This window comes from Enoplosus armatus, chromosome 13 (assembly GCF_043641665.1).
Source record: "Enoplosus armatus isolate fEnoArm2 chromosome 13, fEnoArm2.hap1, whole genome shotgun sequence".
Lineage (NCBI taxonomy): Eukaryota > Metazoa > Chordata > Actinopteri > Centrarchiformes > Enoplosidae > Enoplosus > Enoplosus armatus.
The window spans coordinates 22,369,566-22,380,107 of record NC_092192.1 but is presented as its reverse complement, the minus strand read 5'-3'; the positions used below and the strand labels follow the sequence as shown (position 1 = coordinate 22,380,107).

The window sequence follows — 10,542 nt, the reverse complement described above, 5'->3', positions numbered from 1 at the left end:
ACCCGCTCGTTTTGGCTTTTTCCGACCCCCACCCCCCCACAAACCACCACCACCACCACCACCACCTCGACCAGCAAACACACTTTGTGCTTCATATTTTCTGTTGTTTTGCCATCACAACAAGAGAGTGCAACAGTAGTTAATGCTTTTCCAAAAAGTATACATCTCGACAAAAAAAAAAAAAAAAAAAAAGTTGGCACATTCAAGAAGACATGAGCTTTTTTTTTTTTTTCTTTTTTTTTTTAATAATAACACTTTTTTTCAGCTTTTTTTTTTTTTTTTTTTTATCCTCATAAATACAATATACGTCTCTTTCCCTGTATCCAGAGCCCACAAAAGAACAGTACAGACACAGGTATTTACAAATCAAGGGGGAGGAGTGAACTCGATAGCTCATAAATAATCATGGTAATACCGAAAGCACGACGTTCACGTCCGTCGTTCTTTCTTTCACAGCAACGACACAAGAGTCTGGTGTTCCTGAAAACCCCCAAAGCTCTTCCTCTTGTCCAGCTCATTGCGTCCACAGTGGGAATATGGTGGATGGTGGAGGCATCAAGGGTACGCTTGCCAGTCACTGGCGTCCTTATCTCAATTCCTGCCAAGAGAGAAACAGTTCAACGTCAGTAAAAGTCAAACTAACGAACCGACTGACTTTGATGCACAGATATGGGAACCGCACGTGGGGACGGCATTATTTAATCACTTTCTCTGCTTAGATTCCCCCCCCGGGATCAAAATCGCTGGCAGTCTGATCCTAAGCCTGCTTCCCCTACAGTCTGTCCACCAGCTTAAGACTTCTCGCCGCGTTCAGACGAAATGAGAGAGACAGTTATTAACCAGTAAGCCTCGGGGCAGGCCGGAACAGAAGACTCATTCTGGTTCGGTATCACAATCGGCCGATGTGTGTCACGACTGTCAGGGTTTTTTTTTTTTTGGTTTTTTTTTCAGGAATGGGTCAAAGCTGCTCTGTAGTCAGCGGTGAGGACTTCCTCTCAGCCTGGACCACATTTCCCAGTGTATGTGTTGTACAGCAAATGCACACGAATCACAAATTGTGATTCACAAAAAGTTGTTTTATACTTGGGAAGAAAGCGCAGTTTTAATGTCTAAAACATGTCTGCGGCTGTCCGGGTGTCTCCTGCAGATTCCGGAAGCTTCCACGGACGCCCTTCGCTCTCCGGTTACTCGATAACGGACTCCAATTTCCATTTTTTTTTTCCATTTCCAAATTTTTACGACTGAATCGGAGACCTGCAGGAAGCTAACAAGCTAAGCTAAGTGAGATGAAGGAAGTTGTGGTTGTACTGAAACCAGTTGTGGATTTTATGTTCCTGCAAGGAAGTGGAAGGCTGCCTGATGCGACAAGGGGTAGTGTGTGTCTTCTGAAGTCTGGACTGCCCCCCCCCACCCCGCCCCCCCCATCAGTTCAGCATGAAGTGTTTGGCACAGTGTCGTTGTCCTCTTATGTTACCCAGAATCTGACTCCATATTTGATATCCCACCTCTGTGCAGATGTGTATTGTGTCCCCAGCTGATATGTCAGACACCCCCCCCGGCCCCCCACCACAACCCCCCACCACCACCACTTCCTAGACTTACTGCCTGGGTCAAAGGGCAAAGATAGCAGTCAGCAACACCACAGGGAGAAGGGGTAACCTAACCCAGGCTTCCTGTGGAAACACCCCAAGCTTTATTGCGAAGGGGGGGGGGTCGCGCTTTCATGTCCCCGGCAAGGCGTGAAAAGGCCAGTATGGGTCAGTTAGGGCCAGTTGGGGAGGGGGGTTGTTGACCTGAGAGGCACGAGATACAAGGGAGCTGTGTGTGTGTGTGTGTGTGTGTGTGTGTGTGTGTGGAGGTCGGCGTGGACCGACCCGTGACGGGGGGGGGGGGGGCCGTCCTTCCTCCTGTCTCCGTGTGCAGCCGGGCAGCTTTCTGGTGACGCCTCAGCTTACAGCGTTAAACGTAACGACCACAGCGGCGAGAGGGAGCGTCAGAGCATTTCTCTAGATCTCTGCAGGCGAAAAACAAAAGCGACACTCCCTGAGACGCGTGCGCGGGTAATGGCGAATTCCTGCCGGTGTGGTATTGCCACGTTTGGCACGGGTAAAAGATCTGAACAAAGTGGTCAAATTCAAAGAGAAAGACGGCTCATGCTTCATTTTGTTCTCCCGCTGCGGATGAGCTTAAATCAAGGTTGTCGTTTCCATTTTGTCGTGTTCCTTTTTGCCTGATTGCCCTCACAGAGAGCAAAAATATGGAAGTAATTACACATTTCACATTCAGCCTTGGCATTTTACTTCTGGGCGGACTGTTGCAATCCGGCACGTTTCCGAGGCTCTCCGGTTTCTCCTGCTGTCGGCCGACGCGGCTCACTCCGCGGGTTTGATTTGGTGAATGGACTGCACTTGTATATATCGCACTTTTCTACCTGGCGGACAAAGGGCTGTACAATTTGAGTCTCATTTACCCCGCCCCCCCCCCCCCCCCCCCCAACCCTGTGATTAGTGGAGGACTGGCCCCCCCCCCACCCCTGAGCTTCAAGTGTGTAAATTGATTCTGACTTTACGCGCTTTCCATTCGGCTGCCGTCGCTTGTTCTGCCATAAAAGACAACCAGGGAGGGGGGGTGGGGGGTTTCGCTCCCGCAGTGCAAGAGAGAGCAGTGGGGGTGCACGCTTAACATTGTTTCTTACTGTAAAGCCTATCCTGAGTATCTGTATCTGTATGTATGAGCCTGAGAGCCTGTGTGTGTGTGTGTGTGTGTGTGTGTGTGTGTGTGTATGCAACAGCTCTTTCCATGCGCCTGCACGTATAAAAGTGTGTGTGTGTTGGAGTAATGATGTGTAGATAAAACTCGCTCCGTGGCAGCAACAGTCTCTGTTCCCATGCTCATAAATATCTAAAAGCCTGAATTATTAAAAACCATTTGAGGTGGCTGGAGAGCGTTTCCTCTCTCTTGCGCACAAACCACAGTGAAATGATAAAGATCATCATCCTGCCTCGTGTTTTCTGGCCGAGCCGAGCCCCCGGGAGCCCGTGGAGCCTCTGGAAGAGGAGCTTCCTGTGGTCGAGCAGTTACTGGACATCTGACTCCTGGAAAGGTAACCGGCCTTGCTGCTGTACGGCATCATGTCCTCGTCTGAGGAGGCAAAGGGGGAGGGGGAGGAGGAGGGGGGGTTGACAGAGCCTTTGTTTAGAAAGCAGGGAAAATGGTGGTTGATTTAGACAGTCATAAATTCATTCTATTAGTGCATATTTCATCCAGGCGTCGGATGTGGTCGCTAGCTGCAGCTGTTCTGAAGGCCAGAATTTTGACTTTTGTCTTAAAAGGCAGGTGCAGTGCAGTGCAGTGCAGTCGCAGGGCGGGATGCAGTGTAAATGTGGGAAAAGGCTCAGCACCTTTCCAGTTTCCTGTTCCTACAAGGAGTGAGACGCGATGCCACACTTACTGTCAGTGTGTCGCTGTGCCGAGCCTTTCCGTTGGTGGCTGCCGCTGCCGCCGCCACCGCCGCCACCACCGCCACCGCTGCTGCTGCTGTATTCGCTTCTCTCCAGGGAGGACAGAGCGCCGTTGGCCTCCATGCACCCCTGGGAGCCCTGCAACCTGCTCTCCTCCGGGGGTGGCTCCGGCGGTGGGGGCAGGTCTAAACAGAAAGAAGCACGCATGAAGAACGTCTGCGTTTCGAACTTTTGCTGCCTTTTTTTTTTTTTTTTCTCGGCTCATTTCAGCGTCAGGTTTCTGTTGCGTAATAGCGTCACGCTGCGTTAAAAAGGAAGAGGGGGGGGAGAGGGAGAATTTAGTTTTTGTTGCCTGTGCGTAATTGAGAGAACCTGATCCGCCAGTTAACAGTGTTGCTTCCTTTTAGCAAACAAGGGTTTCAACTCAAAGGAACACCGACTGTCGGCTCGCTTGCAAACGAGCGTCCTGATGTGTGCGATTCGCTCTCAGGGGTTCAAGGCCACTGGATTCACGAGGCAGTGCGGCTTTAGATTACGATCGGAACATGTGGCGCGTGCAGGGAAAACAGCAGTCTGCAAGATTACAAGGCTGGCCTCCGCGTGACATGTTCGATCACAGACGGTGCTGCAGAATATATCTGCGTGCGGGATTATTATGGGGCAGCATTTGTTCACTCACTCACAAAAGTGGCAATGAATGGCAAGAGAGAATATTCAGCTCCCCAGGAGCATCTGATGTCCTGCCACAGTGTCATTGTCGCGTTCCTGCAGAATAACAGCTCCATCTCTGAGGAAATGTCAGTAATGAATAGACAGAAATGCGGTGAACTCACCTCCTTGCATGTCTCTCCTGTACGCCGAACTCTTGGACACCTTTTTTTTCACTCGTGATTTTTGGTTGGGGGGAGTGCACGCATCCGCCGGGGACGAGCGACTGTGCGCTGCGCGAGGGGAGGGGAAAGACACGACAATCAGAAAAAGTTCCATGCTGAGCAGACATGGAGCATTTGATGTATTCAGTGCATGTGGAATCTTTTCATTACAGCCAGCGAGTCGACACAGTTCCAGGGTGAATGCATGTATGAATGTCGAGCTCTCATGTTTGTTTTTCCTAGTGCGCCTTTATGTGTGTGTGTGTGTGTGTGTGTGTGTGTGTCCGCCAGCCAGCCAGCCGCGTTACCGGGTGTAGTCGCGCTGTCTTCATTCAGAGCCGGCCCCTGGCTGTGGAGGCAGCGATGGGCAGGACTTTGGCACTGCAGCGTGCCAACCTCTGATGAGCCGTGATGCTGTTGGCCGGAGAGGTTGGGGTTGGACTGGGCGAGCGGCGGGCTTGGCGCCTGGAGGGCTGGCACCGGACCGCAGGGTAACCTTCTGCTATGGGAAGTGAGGGCAACATGTCACCGGAGGGAACAAGCCAGTGGAATCGGAAGATAAGTTCAGAGTGGGGTGTATGAAAAAAGTATAAACTGTGTGTGTGTGTGTGTGTGTAGATAATAGAAATGGGTAAAGCCTGACAATAAAAGAACTTTTAATGCATTAGATGCTAAAATGCTGAAGAGAAAATGAACAGGGAGACTGGCTACCTACTGAATAAATAACTTTATTTATTCCTGACATTAGAATAATAGTGATAATAATACGTACACCAGCATTAACAAACAAAAACAGCGTCCCTCTGTAAACTAAGCAGCGAAACAGATTAAGGATGAAACAACCTTGTGTCGCACACAGCGGATTCGAGGGCGGCTCCCCGTCAACGCACGTACCGTGACAGCTGCTGGCCGTCCAGCTGGTTGAGGCGGGGGAGGTCGTGGGGGGCCCGGCTCTCCTCGTGAGGCGACGGGGTGAGCGTGGCGGTCGACTGGTGGCTGTAGGAGGTGGCCGGAGAGGAGGCGTTGTTCCTCTGCGGTGGGGCGGGCCCATCCTCGCAGCCCTCCATCAGGTAGGTCCTCTCTGGGAGGGGGGGACACCACTCCTCGTCCGAGCTACGCAGGCAAAAGTCGAGCGTTAAGCTGGGGGCGATGCAGCGTGAGAGAGATGTGTTGTTAAAGGACACCGCTGAGAGGGGGGGGGGGGGGGGGGGTGGTTCCAGCTAGCTCGGAGGCTGCTTAAAGATTAATGCTGTTCTCTCAGGCCTCGGCTCGAGTTAGAGGGCGGAAGTGCAGGAGGCTAAGCTTCCATTTGGGTGGGGCTGCCGCTGCGAGCAACGGTACTGAATGATGGTTTGATCTGAGGCCGCAGAGAGCGACTGGGAAGGAGGAACACAAGCTAATTGTGTTTTAAGGGTTGGGGAAAACAGCTAAATCACTAAAGCCAGAGACCACGGCCGATGGTAATTGAGTTGTTAAGAGCCCCGTTGGGTTCAATACTTAATGTGCCTGTTAGAGGTGAAGGGAAGTCTAAACGATGATGCAGCAGTGTAATACTCATTTATAGAGATGTGTGTGAGAGAGAGAGAGAGAGAGAGATGGGGGGGGCTGACTCACCCTATGTCCATGTCCTCGTGCTCTGGGGGCTGGTCGTCCTGCTCGCACCGTTCCAGCTCTCCAACGGCGGGAGGCGGGGGCAACGCCTCCATCCAGGTCAGGGACGGCGTCTTGACCGCCTTACCCATGGCCTTCTGCTTGGGCTTACCTGTGAAACAGACACAGAGAGAGAGGGGGGGGGGGGGGGGGCACGATGATCGAGCCGATCCATCAGGAGTGTTATTTGAAAGGTATCCCAACTCATGGTTATTTGCGCAAACTGATCTCATTGTTGTCTTGATGAATCAATTCTTTGGTCTGTAAAACGCCGAATATGAGAAAAATGGTGGGAAATTGCACCATTTCCTGAAGCCCAAGGTGACAAGCAGGAAGTCCTCACCACTGAGCAGCAAATTATTGGTATTTTTTTGCCTGGAAAAATGAAATGATTATCAAAATAGTTGCAGATATGTCGAATCAATTAACGGACTAGTCATTTCAGCTCTAATGAAAGTACGTAATTATAGATAACTGTGGAAAGACTATAGAAAAAGCACTGTAACAATAAAAGAAATCAAGTAGTCGTAATGCCATTTGCATTTTCATGGTCTGGAGGCCCAGCTGGGTTTGAACTGGGAGCAGCGATTGGTCAGCGAAGCTGGTGGGTCTGGATGGTAGAATAGGGGCTGAGGAGATTGGCGAGCGCTGCATGCTGGGAACTAAACGCGTTGAGCCGGTTCTGTTGCTGAGCTGCAACAGGATCCGCCCGTGCTGGACAAAAAGACCACTCACCGCTGCAGCGGTCCGGCTGGGCGTACTGAGCCCCGGAGCTCCCCGGCTGGGTGATCCAGTGGCCGTCGTCCTGCTGCTCGCCGCCAAGGGTCGGCGCCTGCGTCTGGGTGGTGAAAGGCATGATGGAGGTGGAGGCGTAAGGGGTGGTGGAGGCGTGCTGGGCGTAGGTGAAGCTGTGCAGGTCCTCGCTGGTGGCGTCGATGGTGCTGTATATGGGACCCTCGGTGGAGCCGCCCATGCTGTACTTCTCCGTCTGGTTCAGGTAGTTGGAGATGCCGGCTTCTACACGGGGATGGAGTTGGAAACGGTCAGCGCGGTTTCCTTCACTTCGTTAGCTCTGCTTTGGCGTCACCGTGCTCAGTGACGCTGCCGCCACAGCCACAACATAAGCACAGGAATACAAAACCAGACACTTATGTACTACTATTCAGTTCCATAACACCAGCCTACCGTTGTAGTATCTCTCAGCCGAGTCGTGATTGGCGGTGCAGCAGTTGACGGCCTCTTTACCGCTGTGGACCAGGTTGGTGGTGGGCCAAGAGTCTGCCAGCCACGGGTAGTTGCCCATGTTGCCTCCCAGCACGCCGGGCCTACAGAGACATTCTGGCATTAATTTAAGACACGCAGAGACGCAGCGCAACAGCAACGACTGTCCAGATGGGACAAAAAAAAACAAAAAAAGAAACAAAGCAAAGGAAAAGCATCACGGACAGACAATGAGACACATTTGCAGTCCAGCCTGTCGATGTCCGTGAAATTTACAGAGAATCCAGACGCACAGCAGAATATAAATGTAGGATATGCAGTAATTACCGTCCATTGAGTCCCGATGCCTCTCCATGAGGGAAACCAACTGCAGACGACAGACAGAAGGAGAGAGTGATGAGGAAGGGGGAAGGGGGGGGGGGGGCGAAGCGACTCATTCATCGTGTTACATTTTCTTGTGATCCCAAGATCAGCTGTTGTCATTTCCACAGTGAACAAGAACATCGCGTTTTTCTGAATCAAGACTCCCACAGTGGAGTAAAAGGTGTCTAAAAGCAAGCACTGCTGCAGCGCATAGAGTCATTGTAAACTGCAAGAGGACCTTGTGTGCAGTATGTTGTCACAAAAAGAAATATAGAGGTGTTAAGTTAACCTATGTGAGGAGTACATTGTGTGCATTTCCCCGTATTTTATTGAATCGTCCTCGCTCTCAAATGTATTTTAAAATGTGAAACGCCTCCCTGACCTGCCGGTGTGTAGGCGAAGGAGGCCGTGTAGTGGCTCAGCTCCTTCCTCTTCTTGCGCCGGCAGTAGATCCAGACGCTGAAGCCCATGAGGATTACCCAGCAGGCCCCGCCAATGCCCGCGATGAACGCCGGCTGCTTGACCACGTCGGTGATCTGCTCGGCCAGGCTCACGCTGCTCTCGTCGCCGGTCCCGCCGCCGCCGCCGCCCCCGCCGCCGCCTGGCACAGAGGGCTGTTCAGCTGGCAGCTCTGGGGGAAGACAATGGGAGGGAGGAAGGCACAAGAAAAAAAAAAAAAAAGATTACAGTGACAGTACCCTTGTAATACATGAATGAGCTTAAAGCAGCTGAGAAATGCTAGAGATACTAGAGAAACAAGCCCACAGCGGTGCTTTGAGCTAAATGCTAACATCAGCAATGGCAACATTTGCCACTAAACACTAAGCACAGCTGGGGCTGATGGGAATTCGTTTTACAGGCGCCAAAATACTGAAGAAATTCTGAAATTTTGAACTTCATCAGGATTCATCCTCGGGGCAACCTGCAACAGGTTTCATGGCAATCTCCATCCAATTTTGCTCTTAATCAAAACTGTCAACCTCATGGTGGCGCCAGAGGAAAAGTCGTGAGGATTCATCCTCCGGGGGACCACGAGTGACACGCCGACTTTATTTCAAATGAACTTCATTTGTCCCCTCTTGACTTCTTGTAGAAAAAAAGCTGGTCTCTAAAATACATCTGCAGCTCATCCCCTCGGCTGTTTTGTCACGGCAGACTCACTGATGAGGACGGACACCGGCTGGCTGCGAGTGCCGACGCCGGCGCCGGTCACCGCCGCCACCTCCACGTGGTAGAGCACGCCGGGCATCAGGCCTTTGAGCGCGGTGGACAGCGTGTTCCCGTCCACCGTCCTGTTGATGTAGTAGCGCGTCTGGTTGTCGCCGCCGCCGCCGCCGCTGCTGCCCACGCACCACACCTTGTTGGGACACACACACACACACACACACAGGGAGAGAGAGAGAGAGAGAGTTGGAACTGGAGTTGTCACGCGGCTCATTTCAGTCTCTGGTACCCCCCCCCTGCCTTTAAGATACCTGTCAGTATTTGCATTTTCATTCACTGATGAAACAGTTAACCACGGGCTGCAATATTTGATCTCAAAGTCACATCAAAAGCTCAGTCAGAGGCTCCCTGTGTGTGTGTGTGTGTGTGTGTGTGTGTGTGTGTGTGTGTGTGTGTGTGTGTGTGTGTGTGTGGTGTTTTCCAGCGGTGTTTAGCGCCCTTGTTGCCTTCAGACACGTGTGACGTGGGACTCGGCTCGGAGCTGTGTGAGCTGTGTTGTTACCCTGTACTCCTGGATGACGCCGTTCTGCATTTCGCTGGGCGGGGGCTCCCAGGAGACGCTGATGCTGGAGCCGTTGCTTAGCTTCACCGTTGCCACTGTGACAGCTCTGGGTGGGGCGCTGGGAACTGTGGAGAGGCATCAACATACTTCCAGTGAGCACAAGGAGCGGAACGATGACAAACAAGCGAGCGCAAAAACATTTAAACGGCCAGAGCCAAAAAGCTCGAAAAGTTGATAATGTTTGGGGGGTTTTTTGTGCTGATGACAAAAAAAAAAAAAATCACATTTTGGGTTATACCATAATACTTAATTCTGCTTATATGGAAATTCAAAATTGTCCCCGTATGTGGAACCACATCATGTCAACAGATGATGCTTAGTTGTTATACTTATCAGGTCCCAATAAGCCCAAATAGCAAAGAGAAATTAAGATAGAGTTTGGATCAACCGAAATAAACCCTCGGAGAACCTCAGGCTGCAAAAAAAATGGCAGCGTGTGGAGGCTGAATTGAATGAAAATAGGGATCAATATAGATGAACCCAAATTGCTGGGGGGGGGGGTATAAAATTAACCCCCAAATGAGATAACATTACTGAGATTCATGCGGTGTCAGACAGGCTAATGAACAGCCATTTCCAAGGCCTCCGCAATGTCAAAAGAAAACCCGGCCCCAGTTCATTGAAAGAGGCCGCCCTTGAGTCGCTTTCTGCTTCAGGTTTCCTCACCTTCTTCCGGGGTTCGGACCAGCAGCGTCCGGCTGTCCTTGCCCTGGAACTCATCGAAATAGGGACGGATCTTTATCTCGTACTCGGTGCCTTTGAGCAGGTTGGTGAGGACGGTGCTGCGTTCGGAGGGGGAGTTGATGTCCTGGAGGATCCAGGTCCCCCCGCTGGGTCGGTAGAAGAGGCGGTAGCCCTGGACGTACTGAGACTGGCGGTCAACCTTGAGGAATTGAGAGTGACATGGAGGGAAATGAGAAAAAGACAGTCCCCTAACCCTAACCGAGGCCTTCCCTTCCTCAAACAGAGAGCCACTCACCGTCCAGGACACCCGGATGGAAGCTGTTGTCAGCGTGCCGGGCTCTTGCAGCTGGACGGCCACCTCTCCCAGCTCCCTCTGCACCTGCCTGTGGTCCACCCCCTGACCTGTGGGACTCACATCTGGGGGAAACACACACACACACACACACACACACGTTCACTTCTTAGAGCTCAAACACCTGTGTCGTGCTTTTCGAGGCTCGGCCCC

The 10,542-nt window shown here is 51.7% G+C and overlaps 1 protein-coding gene across 1 annotated transcript in view; it reads right to left on the bottom strand.

The window, feature by feature from the left end:
* Positions 1-295: 295 nt before the first annotated feature.
* The window catches only part of robo3 (roundabout, axon guidance receptor, homolog 3 (Drosophila)), a 115,345-nt gene continuing 105,098 nt past the window's right edge, over positions 296-10,542 (bottom strand). The window contains exons 13-27 of the mRNA XM_070917559.1: positions 10,333-10,454; positions 10,020-10,236; positions 9,294-9,418; positions 8,729-8,924; positions 7,950-8,198; positions 7,532-7,571; positions 7,169-7,308; positions 6,704-7,000; positions 5,948-6,095; positions 5,228-5,446; positions 4,642-4,832; positions 4,295-4,402; positions 3,452-3,646; positions 3,002-3,141; positions 296-598 (exon numbers count right to left, since the gene is read on the bottom strand). Of these exons, the coding sequence (XP_070773660.1) occupies positions 587-598; positions 3,002-3,141; positions 3,452-3,646; positions 4,295-4,402; positions 4,642-4,832; positions 5,228-5,446; positions 5,948-6,095; positions 6,704-7,000; positions 7,169-7,308; positions 7,532-7,571; positions 7,950-8,198; positions 8,729-8,924; positions 9,294-9,418; positions 10,020-10,236; positions 10,333-10,454 (2,399 nt within the window). The 3' untranslated portion in view covers positions 296-586. The remainder of the gene's footprint in view (positions 599-3,001; positions 3,142-3,451; positions 3,647-4,294; positions 4,403-4,641; positions 4,833-5,227; positions 5,447-5,947; positions 6,096-6,703; positions 7,001-7,168; positions 7,309-7,531; positions 7,572-7,949; positions 8,199-8,728; positions 8,925-9,293; positions 9,419-10,019; positions 10,237-10,332; positions 10,455-10,542) is intronic.